The 16,584-nt window shown below is 56.4% G+C and overlaps 1 protein-coding gene across 1 annotated transcript in view; it reads left to right on the top strand.

Annotated features, from left to right (window-relative positions):
• HMCN2 (hemicentin 2) overlaps nt 1-16,584 on the top strand; it is a 178,088-nt gene that overhangs the window by 72,052 nt on the left and 89,452 nt on the right. Inside the window, exons 23-27 of the mRNA XM_011931437.1 lie at nt 6,658-6,785; nt 9,902-10,156; nt 11,088-11,174; nt 16,089-16,283; nt 16,375-16,475. Coding sequence (XP_011786827.1) covers nt 6,658-6,785; nt 9,902-10,156; nt 11,088-11,174; nt 16,089-16,283; nt 16,375-16,475 — 766 coding nt within the window. The remainder of the gene's footprint in view (nt 1-6,657; nt 6,786-9,901; nt 10,157-11,087; nt 11,175-16,088; nt 16,284-16,374; nt 16,476-16,584) is intronic.

Genomic DNA, 16,584 nt, shown 5'->3' with positions numbered 1-16,584 from the left:
AAAAAAAAAAAAAAAAAGGAAAGAAAAAAAAAGGGGCAAAATAACATTCCAGGGCGCTCGGCTCCCATCGTTGCTGAGCCATTGCTCTGTGTGGGGCACGGCCATGTTGCCAACTCTCGCAGTCATAAATGGGACTGTTGGAGCAGCTTTGCACAATGTTCCTCTTTATCTCCTGGGTCAGTTCCTTGGGGGACGGTCCCAAAAGCCAACGGTGAAGTCCGAGGGTGGGAATGGTCATTGAGTGCTTCTTTCCCGTGGGACTTGTTTTTGAAAAAGACATCCAAGTTGCAAATTCAAAATTGAAGTCAGCAGCGTTGACTGAGCGATATCCTGTGCCCAGGATTGTGTCGCAGCCTCAGAGACAGAAGATGTGGGCTTGGGCCGTGTGTGAGGTCAGGTGGCAGAAGACCTGGGGTCCCATCTCAGCTTCACCCCAGCTCGCCCAGTGACCTCAAACAAGACCTTTCCCCTCTCCCCTCCCTGGGCCTCAGCCTTTCCATTTGAGAAATGAAAGGGTTGGACAGGCGATGGTGGCCAGAGAGCATCTCAGGGCTCTGGTCCCATGATTCAGCCCAGGGATGCTGGGGCGAGGCAGTGTTTCCAGGCAACAATGTTTGTTTGGGATTCCGATGAGGAGATGGGACGGCTGTGAGCACTCCTGGCTCTGGCTCTGGCTCCCGGAGGCAGCCGGCCAGCATTCCACACAGGGCCAAATCCCTAATCCCAGCACGGTGTGGGGGCAGTCAGAGGATGGTGCGCTTCTGTCTCATTCCTCCAGGTTTTCTTCCTTTGATACCCCACCACCCTCCTCTGCCCCTTCCCAAGCACACTGCGGGACAGGCTGCCCACCCACCCTTCTCCTGGAAGGAGGCCACTGGGCCGGCTCATTAGAGGCGAGAGGTGAGGCCTATAGCTGGGATCTGGTGGCTTGTGGCAGGGAAAGCAGCTCACTGCTGTCTGGAAGCCAGTGGCATGCCCGGACTGCCCAGGGTCCTGCATGGGGACTGTACCTTGGTGGAACCTCAAAGCCCTTGTTGGTTTCTGGCCTGGTAGCTCTGGAGTCCGTCTTGTCAGCCTGTGAGCAGTGGCTCTCTTTCTGGAGAACGTTTAAGTTTACTCACCTTCAGAGCTGGACGTTTGGATCACCGTGGCAGTTAGGAAGGAGCATGGTCACACGGTGTGAGGGTCAAGTCCTCGCTGTGCCCTGGCCAGCTGAGCAGCCATGGACACCAGGACCACACCTCCGGAGGCTCAGTCTTCTCCTCTGCAAAAGGGCGTGTGGCAGTGGGGTCTGCCTGCCTTGTAGGTCTGGCTGCTGGGATGCTAAGTGAGAGCGTGCTTAGTGGCACAGTGACACACAGGAAGCGCTCAATAGTTGACAGCTGTGGATGGCGTCAGCACCATCCTCGTTGGCAGCACTAGCATCGCAGGGCTTATGTTCTCCAGGCTCATACAATGACGCCGGCTCCATCTTCCCCGACCTATTTATTGTGCTTGGCCCTTTGGCGGGTCTCAGGCACCTCCTCCTGAATTTCTCCAGCATGACCTTCCCTCGTGTGGCCTCCTCACGGGTCTGTGATGCTGGTCAGACTACAGGAAGAAGATGCGAGATGGGGCAGTGGTTGCTGGGAAGGATGCTCTCCAGGCTGCCTGCCCAGGCTCAGACCCTGTCCTGGACCCAGCAGACACAGGGCTGGCGTCCACTAGTGCATAGTGGGCATCTGTTGAGTGTTGCCTGACTGTGCGCTCTGTGCTGAGAACCAGCGCTGCAGCAGGCTGGGTGACTCTGGCAGGAGTGTCGTTCATTCCACAGTCACTGGCCCTGCTCCTGGATGCTTTATAGACAGAGGCAGCAGGAACAGCAATGTGGGAGACAGCGGGGGTCTGGGGAGGGCAGGAGGGCAGTATTGAGATGGTGGAAGGTCTAGGGGGAGGGAGGGAGAGCAGGGACCAGGGTCAGTGAAGGAGGGGAAGGGAGTGTGTGGCATGGACAGGGAACAGCTGCAATTTGCCACGAAATATTTATTGGACACCCACTATGGGCCAGGCCAGGGCCCATGCTGAGCTGGGGACATGCCGGGGACCTGGGCAGACCTGGCTACTCCTCTCATGGAGCCATCAGACTGCATAATGACAGGCGTGGTAAACTGCATAATAGCATGGGAAGCATGCAATGGGAAGCAGGGCATTGCCTGGGGCAGTGGGGAAGGCTTCCCTGAGTGCAGCAAAGGTGTGTGCTGGGGATGAGGCAGACAAGTGAGGCCTAGGAACTGACATTATTCCTGGCACTTTCTATCAGATGCCCTTTGGTCTCTCTGGGCAGCCCTCTGCCCCGCGGGCCCCTCTCGCTTCTCCCCACCACTCTGACATCTGCATGCGCCTCACTGCAGGGGCTCGAGCCAGATGGATGTCATAAACAGGAAATTCCCCTCAAACCTCTCCACGCTCATCTGGGCGCCGCACGGAGCCATCTGGCCGTGCACGCCGCGATGAAGTCTGCTCCGCTCATCACACCATGCGCCCAACAGCAGCCTGTTCCTCGGAGACTGTGTGGCCTCCTCCCTTTCTCTCGTCTCTCCACTGCTGCCTCCACTTCCCTGCTGGGCTGCAGCCCCCAAACCTCCCACTGAGTCTCTCGGAATGTGGTAGGAGAGTGGTGGCAGGCAGAAGGAGCAGGTGGTGGGCTGCCCTCGAAACCCCAGGCCCATAGCTGCAGCTTCACCTTTTCCCTGAGTCTCTGCAGAGCATGCGCAGGGTCATGATAGAAGCAAGTCTCTGTGCCAAATCTGAGCAGGTCCTGGAGATACCAAGGGAAATAAGACAGATGTCCCCTTGGAGCCACAGGCAGGCAGGTGACAGGTGGTGACAAGGTAGTGTGGTGAAGGCTATGATGGCAGGATGTTCAGGCAGCTGTGGGAGCCTACAGGATGGACCTATCAGCCTGGGGCATCAAGACAGCCTTCCTGGAGGAGGTGATGTCTCCGTATTAGAAGATGAATCAAGTATCATCCAGGTGAGTGGGAAGTGCAGGTATGTCCCAGGTAGAAGGAATAGCATGTGCAAAGGAGGGCTGGTGAGATGGGCCTGGCCCCCTGGGGAGGAACAGAGTTCCAGTGCCCCCATGCAGGGATGCAGGGAAGTTGGGGGTGGTCTGCGTAGGCCCACACAGGCCATAGTACTGTGCTTGGATTTTGTCAGGGAGCAGTGCGCAGCCACAGAGGGCTTGAGAGCAGGTGAGGATGTTGCCAGTTTGGCGTTTAGAGCAGACACAGGCTCTGCTGGCAGGTCCTGGGTCCTTTGGCCTCAGCATGTCCGTCTGTAAAATGGATTCCCGCATTTCTTCCTTGGTGATGTAGCAAGCAGAATCCTCCTTCTAGGAAATGATCTGGGCTGCTCCTAAGAAAGATAAGATACTTACTTTTATTGGTGTGAATTGTTAACACTTTTGGAAGTTTTTTTTTTTTTTTTTTCCAGAAGCCCCCATTTCCTATCTTTTTAAGGGTTTGGTAAGGAGAGGAGCAGGTCCTTAAAGTTCTGGTAGGCAACTTACCAGATAATAGAGTCTGGAGCTACCTTCTCTCTCTCTCTCTCTCTCTCTCTGTCTGTCTCTCTGTCTCTCTCCTCCCCCGTCCCCCAACCTTTATTTTTCTTCACAGAGTCTTGCCCCATTGCCCAGGCTGAGTACAGTGGCACAACCAGAGCTCTCAATCTGCTGGGCTCGAGTGATCCTCCCAGCTCAGCGTCTCAATTAGCTGGGACCACAGGCATGTGCCACCATGCCCACTTAATTTTTTATTTTTTGTAGAGACGAGGTCTCCTCGTGTTGCCCAGACTTGGTGCTGCCTTTTCAAATATGAAATGGGGTTCAGAGATGTTGACTGCCCTGCACAGCATGTCTGAAGCACAGTTGGACCTCGGATCCGGAACTCCAGTTTCTAGCCCAGACCTCTTCCCACTGGCCCACATCGTCCCTGTTTGCCAGCCCAGCTGTTGCGATGAAGTCTAGGGAGGGAACTGCATCCCAGCCTGGAATGTGATTGAGTGTATAAATTTCAACATCAAATGGATTTGGCCCTTGGTTAGTGAGTGTCAACATGTCAACATTATTTAATTTTTTAAAAAGCTGTAGGAGAGAAAATTCAAGCTGGAGTGGTAGACAGAGTAGAACTACCCAGGGGAAATGGGGACATGTTTACCCATTGCCAGGACGCATACATATTTACGTGGTGTTTTCTCGCGTTTTCCTTTGTACTGTAAAGACTGAGCAACCTGTTCAGTGCTGCCCAGCTGATTGAAGACTGGGGAGAGATCCCAGACACTGGCTGGGGATTTGTGTCACACTAATATTACAAGGCAGTTTAGGTGACCTGGAGGAGGTGATGTCTCGGTATTGAAAGATGAGCAGGTGTTATCCATACACTATGTCCTGGGCACCTCTGGCTTTGTGTGCGTGATATCAGTTCATACTAGATAAGGACACTGAAACTCAGGGAGATGGCGTCCTTGGCCCAAGGTCAGCCTGTAAGAGGCAGAATGGTGGTTCTCACCGGGACACCTGCCGTCAAAGACCCACACCCATCTGCTCTGCCATGCTGCTTCTTGGGGAAGGCGCGCTTCTTCATGTCCCCAGGCAGTGGTTCCCTGGAGATGGTTCCCCAGCCACTTGTATCAGCTACCTAGGGCTTTTTAGTAAAACCCCAATTCCTACCTCCATGGAATGAGTCTCTGGGCAGGGCCTGAGAATCAGCATGTGTCACATGCAGCTGGGAGATTCTGATGAGAACCCCTGCCCTGCAAGGTGTGAGATCTTTGAGAGCAGAGGGTGTGAGCCTGTAGCCCAGGAGACCTGCTCCAGTGCATGTGAGACACATACAGCAGTGTGAAACAGAGAGAGAGAAAGGAGAAAGGAAGGAAAGAAGGAAGAGATAAAGATCTAAATGTTTAAGTGTCCACTCAAAAGGGAGCGAGTTCATAAATTGTGGTGTGATCATACAAGGGAATATTACACAACAGTCAAAAAGGAGTGAATAGACCTATATATGTATATACTCATGATGCCGTTTATGTCGTGATACAGCTCATGATGCAAGTTTTAAAACATGCAAAACATTATGTGTTATTTATGCATGTGCTCTTGTCTCCGTGGAAGCAGCTGACCTGGATTGAGTGCCTCTCTGTTCCAGACGCCATGCTATGAATTAGGCCATTCAGTTCTTTTGACAACCCTGTGAGCAATGAGCACAACCGATGGCTCTATTTTCCAAAAAGAGATGAAGTAGGCACAGGAAGGTGAGGTGACTTGCCCAACCTCACACAGCAAGCACATGGCCCAGCAGGTTAGACCCAGGGAATCCAGCCCAGTGCTCAGGCTCTAGAGAGCACCACCCACTATGTCATCCACAGCCATCCTTAGAGAACTTGTCCCAAGAGGCTGCTGGATGCTTGGGACAAATGGATGGAGGGGATGGCTGGGAAGGGGCTGTCTTTGACCTACTTTACAGATGGGGAGACAGAGTTCTCAGCTAGTAGCCCGAGAATTACCGACGGTATTGCCCTGTTTAATGACTGCACGGCCTGCACTTTGCTTACCATGTCTCATGTGATCCTTGTAGCTGCCTGCAAGGTGGGGGCTATGAGGGCCTTAAGGATTCTATAAGGGGCTCTGTAATCCCCGTTTTGCAGAGGAGGAAATTGAGGCTCAGCAGAAAGCAAGGTGGGGGCCAGGACTGGAGCATCCCAGGCCTGCTGGGTTCTAGAGCCCAGCTGATGAGCGCAGGGCCAGTGACTGGGCCTTGCAGTCCCCTCCCCGCCTGTGCTGGCTGCGTGCTCTCGGGGCCACCCAGGGTCAGTGGCCACAGCTGCCTTCCCTGTTTTATGGAGGCAGGGGCTGTGCAGAGCCAGCACATATGGGCCAGTGACATCATGTCTGCAGGGGGCCCTTGGGGTGCAGCCCAGCTGCAGGAGCCTGGCTGGGGGTCCTACATCCCTGTGGGATGGGGGTCATGTGACTTATCAAGCTGAGCCAGACTGGGGAGGACAACGATGGCAGTGGGGGTGGGGGCTCCGCAGCTTCCTCCTGAGGACCCTGAACACAGTTCTGGACTGAGAGCACCAAGCAACTGCGGTCAGAATCAGGCCGGCCCTGGCACCAGACCAGAGGGCCTCAGGGCTGCCAGCTTCTTCATCCCACACGCAGGGCAGGTGTGTGTGGCAGAGGAGGGGGAGTTGCCACCCGCAGTCAACAGGTGTCAAGCGGTGGGCAGGTTCCTGGCCCTGGGCTGAGCCTGTCATGGATTCCGTTTACCAGCTGTAGCCCAGACACAGGCCGTCTTAGCATGCCCATTTTATAGATGAGGCTCCAAGAAGTGAAGCAACTTGCCCGAGGCCACACAGCTAGGAAGGATTTAGAGTTTAAACTCGAACCCAAGCCAGTGGACTCCTAGTCCAGGGCTCTTCTTCTCTTACACCAGTAGGCATGGGAGTGGCCCTGGCCTGGTGGTTCAGGGAGGGTGGAGGCGGGGGTGGGGGCTAGATGGTGGGTGCTGTTTCATTACCAGAAGGCTTCCTGGGGGAGGTGGCTGGTTCAAGTTGGGTCTTGAAGCCTTTCCATGTGTGTGGGGTCAGTGGAGGTCTCACCAGTGCTCCTCATTCCCGCAGGCAGGGCCTCCTCCCGTCTGGCTCCCTGCGTCTGGCCCAGGTCCAGGTGGGTGACAGCGGCCACTATGAGTGTACAGCCAGTAACCCTGCGGGGTCCACCTCCCGGCGCTACGTCCTTGGGGTACAAGGTAGGACCAGTTGGCAGCCCCAGTCCCTCCCTGTCCCCCATCACCCTGCCTGTCCCTCAGGTCTCTCAGTGCCCCTCCTGCAGCCCACGCCCAGGTCTGTCAGGCTCTGTCACCTCTCCCTCCGTGTGCCTCTGCCACCTCCTCTTGCCACCCCCACTTCCTGTCTCTCTCAGGCCTGTGTCTCCTCCTCCACACTTTTTCTCCACCTCTCCCCATACCTCCTGGGGGGTCCTAGAGATGCTGTTCAGAGGCCCCCAAGAACACAGGGCAGAGAGCCGTGGGGACCTGGGTTTGGGAGGAAGGGGGTCAGAGGGGAACCCATGAAGGTGGGTCTGGGAGTATCTCTGCCTGGTGCACGAGGCCCAGCTGGGAGCCCAGGGCGTGGTGATGGGAAGAGGCCTGTGAGGTGCCACAGAGCCCCCTCCTGCTGGGAGCATCTTAATGCCCCCCAAGAGGCCCTTCTGAGCTCCTGCTCCCACCACTGCCATCAACGAGGCACTTTGTGCACCTATAACAGGAAGTGCCGCTGTCTCTCGGTGCATCCCTTCCTCTTGTCCGAGGTCCCCACGTACCCCACTGTGGTTCTGGTTCCCAGCCTGGTGGAGGGTCCCAGGAGAGGGTGTTCCCCTGTGAGTCCAGGGCTCATTCAAAGGGAGCCAGCCAGTGAGAGTCCTACACTGTAAAGGGAGGGCACTCGTCATCCGAAAGAACCCTGAGAGGCATCCGAGACAGGCCCGACTATGGCCCCAGGGCCCCATCCGCCCTCCTGTTTTCAGAGATCATGAGCTTTCACTTTTTAAAATAATTAGACACGCACAAAAAAACCAACCAAATAATGTTTCGTGACATATCAAATGTATCTGAAATTCAAATTTCAGTGTTGGCCAGCCATGGTGACTCATGCCTATAATCCCAGCACTCTGGGAGGCCTAAGCGGGAGGGTGGCTTGGGCCCGGAAGTTCGAGACCAGCCTAGTCAGCATAGCAAGACCCCATCTCTACAAAAAATAAAAAATTACCCACTCGCAATGGTCCGCAGCTGTAGTCCCAGCTACTCAGGAGGCCGAGGTGGGAAGATAGATTGAGCCCAGGAGGTCGAGGCTACAGTGAGCCGGTGATCATGCCACTGTACTCCAGCCTGGGTAACAGTGCAAGATCCTGTCTCAAACAAAACAAAACAAAACAAAACAAAAATTCAGTGTTTATAAATACAAGTTTTATTGGAACACACCCACATATGTTCATCTATGTGCTGCTGGTGGCAGCTTTACCCTCTGACGGCAGAGGTGAGAAGTGGAGAGAGCCTGCCTGGCCTCACAGCCCAGCATCCTGACCACCTGACTCTTTACAGAAAAAGCGTGCTGCCCTGGATCTAAGCTCACACCCCATTTTACAGCTGGACAGGCTGAGGCCCAGAGTGGGAGGGGGCGCCAGGGTTCCCGTAGGTTTGCATGGGGGTGTGAGAGAGACACAGGAACAGGGAGGCAGGATAATGAGCAGGGCCTCAATGTTGGCAGAGCTGGGTTTGAATCCCGACTCTGCTACTGACTGGCTGTGTGATCTTAGGCCAGTCACTTGGCCTCTCTGAGCTTTGCTTTCCTCCTCTTATAAAGTGAGGCCACAATAAAGCCCACCCCACTGTGAGCATTGAATGCTCAGAGCAGTGGACACTGTTATTGTTTTCAGCGGGTGTGTGTGAGAGAGAGATCGACGGGAGGGCGGGGCATCCATGCTCTCTGTGCGCCTGGGCAGGGAGCCCTCCTGGGCATCCAGGCCCTGGGCTAAGGGGCTGGTCTCCACCCAAGGGCCAGATTCCCATGGGTGGTCTTATATCCGGGCTCCTTCTCAGAAACTGCATAGGGGGTGGGTGCACCTCAGCTTCCCTCGAGGGTCCAGGACACTTGTCCCAGTGTCCCACGCAGTGCCTGGAGCAGGGTGGCCCCTGGGCTCTGAGAATTGTCTTATGCCCAAGCAGTCTGGTCCCGCAGGGGCCTGGACCCTTGGACACTCAGACCCAGGGTTGGTGCCAGCTCCTATCCACTGAGGGAGGGGGGCGACTCTGGCCAAGTCATATCACCTTTCTGAGCCTCAGTTTCCCCCTCTGCAAAATGTGCAGACATGGATGGCATAACCTGCCGTGTAGGTAGGACCGAGTGAGATGGAGGATGAGAAAGTGATTTGAAACCACAAATGTGAAAGAACGGGTAGCCACAGCCAGGGGGAGGGAAGGACAGGCAGCGATGATGCGCAGCTGGAGTGACTCCAGCCACAGCATGCCAGGCACCAGGCTCTGTGCTGGCTGCTTTAGTGCTGCACCTCATGTCATCCCGCAGGGCGGGAGGGGTTGTGACGAGGTGGAACTGAGGCTCTGGCTGGAGCAGGGTCCCTTGGCTGAACTGGGATCGGAGCCACCACTGCGCATGCTGCCTCCCAACCTTGCTTGGCCATTATGAGTCAACCCCCCTCTGCCCTGCCTCAGTTTCCCCACCTGTGCACTGAGCTGGATGAATCCCAAGTGGTGCTTTTTTTTTTTTTTTTTTTGAGACAGAGCCTCCCTTTGTCACATAGGCTGGAGTGCAGTGGCACGATCTCAGGTCACTGTAACCTCCGCCTCCCGGGTTCAAGCAATTCTTGTGCTTCAGCCTCTGAGTAGTTGGGATCACAGGTGTGCGCCACCACCCCCAGCTAATTTTCGTATTTTTAGTAGAGATGGGGTTTTGCCATGTTGGCCGGGCTGGTGTCAAATGCCTGACCTCAGGCGATCTGCCCACCTCGGCCTCCCAAAGTGCTGGGATTACATGCGTGAGCCACTGCTCCCAGCCCTGAGTGGCGGTTCTTAAATGATGTCGGGCACATTGGTGGGGACAGAGGGAAGTACAAGCTCAGCCCTGAGGGTTGAGTCTTTCACAAGAGTGTGTGTGTTCAGGTGAAAGACCGGAGCTCACTCACTTTGGGGGAGTCCACGTGGGGAGTTCCAACGTCTTTTCCTGCCAGCCTTAGATTGTGCTCCGTGACAATTTTGCTGGTTGGTGACATCTGAGATGTGGCTTGGGTCTGGGTTCTGGGACCCTCTCGCCTGAGTCCTCCCACCTTGATACCCCTCCTGTGTCCCCTTAGTGCCCCCTCAGGTGCAGCCAGGCCCTCGGGTTCTGAAGGTGCTGGTGGGAGAAGCGCTGGATCTGAACTGCGTGGCTGAGGGGAACCCAGGGCCCCAGCTGAGTTGGTCCAAGGACGGCGTGGTCCTGCGGGGCCGGGGGCCTGAGGGCTCCGTCCACTTCGCGGCCGTCAGAACCTCTGATGCCGGGAGGTACCGCTGTGAGGCCTCCAACAGCGCCGGGGTGGACGCCTGGGAGGTGGAGCTCAGGGTGCTGGGTGAGTCTCCCTGACCCCAGAACCTGCTTCTCCCCAGCTCTCCCAGCCACAGCCTGGACTTGGGAGGTGCTCGTCTCTGTTCCGGGCTCTGTGCCTGCCCGTTCCCTTCCTTCCTGGGACAGATAGAGCCCTGGCCCTTTCTTGGACCTTAAAGCTATCCTGTGTCCAGGAGCCTTTGTCATCCCTTGGGTATGGACCAGGTGGTCCTCAGAGCTCCCAGCAGGAGTTCCCTGTACTCCTTCCCCTTGGGCGGTGACCTGTGGGGCCCCTGAGTACCTGGGTGGACAGAGGCACCTGAGGCAGTACCTGGGGAGTGGCACTGGACCCAGGGCCATCCGGACAACACAGGCTGGTCACCTACACTCTCTGACCCCAGTTGTGTGAAGCACCTGGCGCATAGAAAGTTCTGGATCAGTGGTGCTAGCAGTTTCACTATTAGGAATTTAAAACAAGCTTGGGGCTAAGTGTGGTGGCTCATGCCTGTAATCCCAGCACTTTGGGAGGCCGAGGTGGGCGGATCGCTTGAGCCCAGGAGTTCGAGACCAGTCTGGCCAACATAGTGAAACCCCATCTCTTTAAATAAATAAATAAATAAATAAATAAATAAATAAATAAATAAATAAATAAATAAATAAATAAATAAAAGCTTGGAAAGTCACTGCTGAGAGGGACCACTCATGGCCCCTTGTGTTTGAGGGTACAGCTCAGCCTCTCCAGCCTGTGGGGCTCAGCCCTGGTGGCTGCGCCATGGGGCCTCCCTGCAGGGGTGAGTCAGTACCCCTGGGCCTGACTGGACTTGCCAGGAGGCTAGGGGCCGGGATTCTGGTAGGGGACGCCCTCCCCATTGGCCCTGGGTTCCTTGGAAGCAGGGGTTGAGGGGTCCCAGGCTTTGGGCTTGAGGTATGGGTGCGGTCATGTCGCCTTCCTACAGAGCCACCGCACTGGGGTGCTGATGAGACCAGCGGCCTGCTGGAGCGAGTGGCCGGAGAGAACGCCAGCCTGCCGTGCCCTGCCAGAGGTGAAGCTGCATCTGGGGTGGGCCTGGGGAGGTGGGGTGCGCTGGCCTAGGAAGGAGCTCCCACTCACGTTTCAGTGCCCTGGGTTGTGCGTGGCAGGCGGAGCCCACAGGGCACGTGCTCCTTGTCAGCAGCACGCCAGACGGTTCATCCTATGGTCAGCCCTGCAGGATGGTGTTAGCATTCACTCCTTTTTATTGGGGGAAATCCAGGCCCAAAGGGGTTAAGTGACTTGCCTGGAGTCACACAGCCGGGGTGTGACTCAGAGTATGGACAAGTGTGACCCCTGCCCTGCTCCCCTGTGCGCCTCAGCATCGGGGCTGTGATCTCCGGGGCTGAGGCAGCCCAGGGCCCTTGTGGGTTGGGGCTTTGTGGTCAGCCCGCCTCTCCCCGTGCCCCTGACTTTCCCACGGAGGATGGAGTCAGTGGTTCTGGCCAAACCAGCTTTTCTGGGCTTGTCTTTGGGGCAGGAGCACAGTGCGGGGCCGAGAGCCACCTTGGGTCAGCTGCCCAGCGCCGAACCCAGCCCTGGCCCTTCCTGGCTGTGTAACTCAGGACAGTTTCCATCTGCTTTCTGAGCCTCACTTTCTCTGTCTGGACAGTGGGGTTGTACCAGCCCTCTCTGTGCGGGGCTGCTGTGAGAACTCAGTGGGACCCCATGCGTGTACGGGGCTGGCATCTTAGGAGGGCTCAGGAAATGTGCTGGATGCCTGGCTTCTGCCTTTTTGTGAACCCCACGGCCCCACCCAGAAGATCCCTCCTCAGCCCCCGCCACTGCCTCAGCTGCTTCTTTCGGTGTTGGGCTCCTCCATGGCTGGGAGCGCGGCCTCCCCTCTGTGGGGCTGAGGTTCTCTGAAAGGTGCTGTCTGGTGTCTGGTAGCAAGTGGCAGGTCACCAAAGCCTGGCAGGAGCCTAGGGGGCATCTCTAGTCTCGGTCGTTCATCCGTGAGCTGCAGGGCACCCAGGAAGGCCCCAGAACGTACTCAGGGAGAGGCATGTAGGGATGGCACCCACCTAGGCAGGGGGCAGGACCTGGGTGGGAGCTCTGAGAGCCCCTCCGGATCCCCACACACAGAGCTGCCCACCTGTCCACCTGGCCACCTGTGCCCACTACCCCCCACCCCCAGGTCCTGGGCCCTTGACTATGGCGCCACCTCGTGTTGGTCTCTGCTAACAGCAAGCAGCCGTTCTGAGCTTTCGGGAGGTGGGAGATAGTGGAAGGTGGGACCCACCCAGTCCCAGGACTCCTGCCCTGTCTGTGTCCCCTGACTGCCACATGCAGCCTTGATCAGTCAGGGGCCAGCCCTGAGCCTGTCAGCCTCACCCAAATCCCCTCTGGTAGCACTGCCTCTCCCCAACGGGCCTGCCGCCTGGGCTGCCCCTGGCCTCCTTCCTGGTCAGGAGGGCCCTGTTTCACAGCCCTGTGGCCTTGGACTCGGGGCGCCCTTAGGGCTACAGGGATGGGACTGAGCCCAGCACCCTCATGGGGACTCCCTGGGCCCTGCAGTGACACCATCTGCCTCTTCCTCGTGGGGGTGGGGTGGGGCGTGAAGGCCCAGAGCCTGGACACCCACTTGGTGGTGTGTGTGTGGTGTGTGTGGTGTGTGTGGTGTGTGTGGTGTGTGTGGGACTCTGCACAGTGGGGAGGGGGCGATATGAGTGACTGGGCAGCAGCTGGTGCCCGGGGATCTCCTTGTCACAGAGCTTCAGGGCCGTCCTGCACTATGGAGCGCTTTAGGCTGAGATTGGGCTGAACCAAGTTCCACAGCAGAAACCCATCACCCCTCCTGACCAGCAGCTCGGAAGGCCTGGCCCCTGGGGTGGTGGGAAGTATGGGGGCTCTCTGGGAAAAGCTGAGGAAGATGAGAGGGGGGCGTGCATGTGTGCATGTGTGTGAGTGTGTGAATGTGTCGTGTATGTGGTGTGTGTGTCATGTGTGGGATGTGTGTGCATGCATGTGTTCTGTGTGTATGTGGTGTGTGGTCTATGTATATGGTGTTTGGTGTATGTGTGGTGTGCACAGTGTTTGTATGTAATGTGTGGTGTGTGATGTGTATGTGGTACGTGGTGTTTGGTGTGTGTAGTGTGTGTGTGGTGTGTGTATGGTGTTTGGTGTGTATGTTGTGTGTGGTGTGCATGGTGTATGTGTGTGGTGTATGTATGTGGTGTGTGTGGTGTGTAGTGTGGTGTGGTATGTGGTGTTTGGTGTGTGCAGTGTGTGTATAGTGTTTGGTATGTATGTTGTGTGTATGTGTGTGGTGTTTGTTGTGTGGAGTGTGTGATGTGTGGTGTGTGTATGGTGTTTGGTGTATATGTACCTGGTGTGTGTATGTTGTCTGATGTGTATGTAGTGTGTGTGTATGATGCGTAGTGTGTGGTGTGTATGTGTGAATGTGTGGTGTGTGTGTGGTGTTTTGTGTGCATGGTGTTTGCATGTATGGTGTGTAGCATGTGGTGTGTATGTGGTGACTGCTGTGTGTGGTGTGTGTCTGGTGTTTGGTATATATGTTGTGTGTGTGGTATGTGTATGGTGTTTGGTGTATGTAGTATGTGGTATGTGGCGTGTGTGTGGTGTTTGGCATGTATGTTGTGTGTGTGGTTTGGTGTGTGTAGTGTGCAGTGTTTGGTGTATTTTCTTTGTATGTTGTGTGTGGTGTGTATAGTGTGTGGTGTGTGTGGTGTGTGCGTGGTGTTTGGTGTGTGTGGTGTGTGTGTGGTGTGTGTGGTGTGTATTGCATGGTGTGTATGTGGTATTTGGTATGTATTGTGTGTGGTGTGAGCATGGTGTTTGGTGTGTATGTTGTGTGTGGTGTGTGTATAGTGATGTGTTTAGTGTGATGTGTGATATGTATGTAGTGTGTGGTGTTTGCTGTGTATGTTTGTGGTGTGTGCATGGTGTGTAGTGTGTATGTTGTGTTGTGGTATGTGTATCGTGTGTGGTGTGTGTAGTGTGTGGTGTGTGTAGTGTGTGGTGTGTGTAGTGTGTATGTGATGTGTGGTGTGTGCGGTGTTTGATATGTATGCTCTGTGTGTGGTGTGTGTGTATGTTGGTGTGTGGTGTGTATGTGGTATGTGTATGTTGTGTGTGTGGTGTGTGTAGTATGTGCTGTGTATGTGTTGTATGGTGTGTGTGGTGTTTGGTATGTATGTCGTGTGTGCCGTATGTAGTACGTGGTGTGTGGTATGTGTGTTGTTTGGTATGTATGTCATGTGTGGTGTGGGTAGTGTGTGGTGTATGTAGTATGTGGTGTGGGTAGTGTGTGGCGTATGTAGTATGTGGTGTGTATGTGGTGTGTGGTGTGTGTGGTGTTTGGTGTGTAGTGTGTGGTGTGTGTAGTGCTTGGTGTGTCTGTTTGTGTGTGGTATGTGTGTATGGTGCTTTGTGTATGTAGTGTGGTGTGTGTATCGTGTTGTGTGTGTGTGGTGTGTATCTCCACGGTGGGGAGTGGGGGTAGCAGCCGCTGGTGGTGGGACATTCTGGCTTGCGTTCTGGGCAGAGGATTCCAGGGGAAAACGGGCACAGAGGGATTCAATAAGTTGCCCAAGGACACGCAGAGCATGGGTGGAAATGGAGCAGGGCCCTGGGCCCTCCCTTTCCCTCATGCCAGCAGGGAGGGTCTCTGGCACTTTATGGTGGGCAGTCAGGGTAGGGCGGAGTGGGCAGGGCACCCTCCTGCAGAGATGATGCCAGTGTGCCTTCCACATGCCATGTCTTGCCCACCACCACGCTTACTGGTCCTTCAAAGGATGAAAGAGTGAGCGGCCCACAGTGTACGTGTCTACCCCTGGGCCCCCGCTGCCAGGGGCGGGCCTTTCTAATGATAATCAGTGTTAGCTACAACAGTCCTGATGACCAGTGGTGGCAGCAGAGGCGGTTGGGAGTGACGTGCCGATCTGCAAATGTGGGGACCCCACAGGTTCCCCTGAGTCGGCGCTGGCGGAGGTCGGGGGGCAGGTGAGAGCTACGGCCAGGAGAGCGGCAGCAGAGCATGTGCCTGGGGCTCAGGCTGCGACCTCGGGGCAGTGTGCCTCAAAGGGGTCACTTGGAGGACTGGGCTGTTAGCTTCGGCCCACACAGGACCCCCTCTGGGCAGGCCCTGTCCTTGGGGCCCGTGACTGACAGCTCCACTCCAGCCCAGTGGGCAGCTATTTCTGGCACACCTACTGTGTAACCAGGCTGTGTGCACAGACCAACATGGGGTGTGTCCTAGAGGTCAAGGGCCTGGGGGGTGCGGCACTTGTGGTGGGGCTAGGGATGGTGGCTGGCAAAGTGACTGGCCCAGGCTCGTGGAGGGAGGAGCAGGAGCAGGCTGAGCAGAGTTGGGGCCTCCTGCAGGCCCTGACCCCAGGGCACAAAGCAGGGTGCTGGAGCATGGCAGGCTCGGCTCGTTTGTTGATTTAGTGCCTATTGAGTGCCACGCACTGTGCTAGAGGCTGGCAGTCACACCACAGAAAAAAACAAAGAGCCTGGCCCTTGTGGGGGTGGGGCACACAGATAAGAGGCGACAGAGACCTGAATCATAGATGCATCCTCCGGTCACTGGAAAGTGGAGGGCAATGGCTGAAAAGCAGGGAGGGCAGGGGCTGGGGGTGCCAGTTGGGGTGCAGTTCTAAATGAGGGGACTGGATGGGGCCTTGCTCTGAAGAGAACCAGAAAACAGACGTGCAGTCCCCTGCCTTGGTCCCTCAGGCACCCTGGGAGGCCATATAGATGGACAGTGTGGGTAGGTGGCGGGTGTGGGGGCGCCCACAGCTCCGAGTGAAATGCTCCTCCCAGCCTCGGGGGGACGGAGGTGCCTGGAGTCGTCCCTGGAGGGTCAGCCCCTTTTGCACAGAAGAGATGTGTGGGGGACAGTGCAGGTGTGGAGGGGAAGGTGTCAGGGTGTATGTACTGATGACTCTGTGCACCCTGCCAGGAACGCCCAAGCCGCAGATCACATGGCGGAAGGGCCCGTCCTCAGAGCCCCTGCAGGACCGGCCAGGTGTGGAGGTGCTGGAAGAGGGGTCTCTATTCCTGGCCTCCGTCTCACCCACGGACAGTGGAGACTACGAGTGCCAGGCCACCAACGAGGTGGGCTCCACGTCCAGAAGAGCCAAGCTGGTGGTCTATGGTGAGCAGGGAGCCAGAGCTGGGGGCAGGAGAGGAAAGCGGCAGGGACCCAGGGACGGGCCTGTCTTCCTCCCAGGACTGCATCCGGCCAGAGGCCCACATTGATGCTGGGGGTCTGACAGTACCACGGGGTGCCCAGGTGTGGCAGTGCCAGCTCCCCAGGACCCAAGAGCTTCCTACACAGGAGGATCAGGTCCTGCCACTAGGTGCCAGTGACGGGGAGATCTTGAGGGGGCTGGGAAAGTGGCAGGTTGTACTGGACACCCCACTTCCCTAGAGAGACCCCCACGGAGACAGTATGG

The sequence above is a fragment of the Colobus angolensis genome, unplaced genomic scaffold (genome assembly GCF_000951035.1).
Source record: "Colobus angolensis palliatus isolate OR3802 unplaced genomic scaffold, Cang.pa_1.0 Scaffold9, whole genome shotgun sequence".
NCBI classification, from domain to species: Eukaryota; Metazoa; Chordata; class Mammalia; order Primates; family Cercopithecidae; genus Colobus; species Colobus angolensis.
This window is presented reverse-complemented; position numbering and strand designations above follow the sequence as displayed.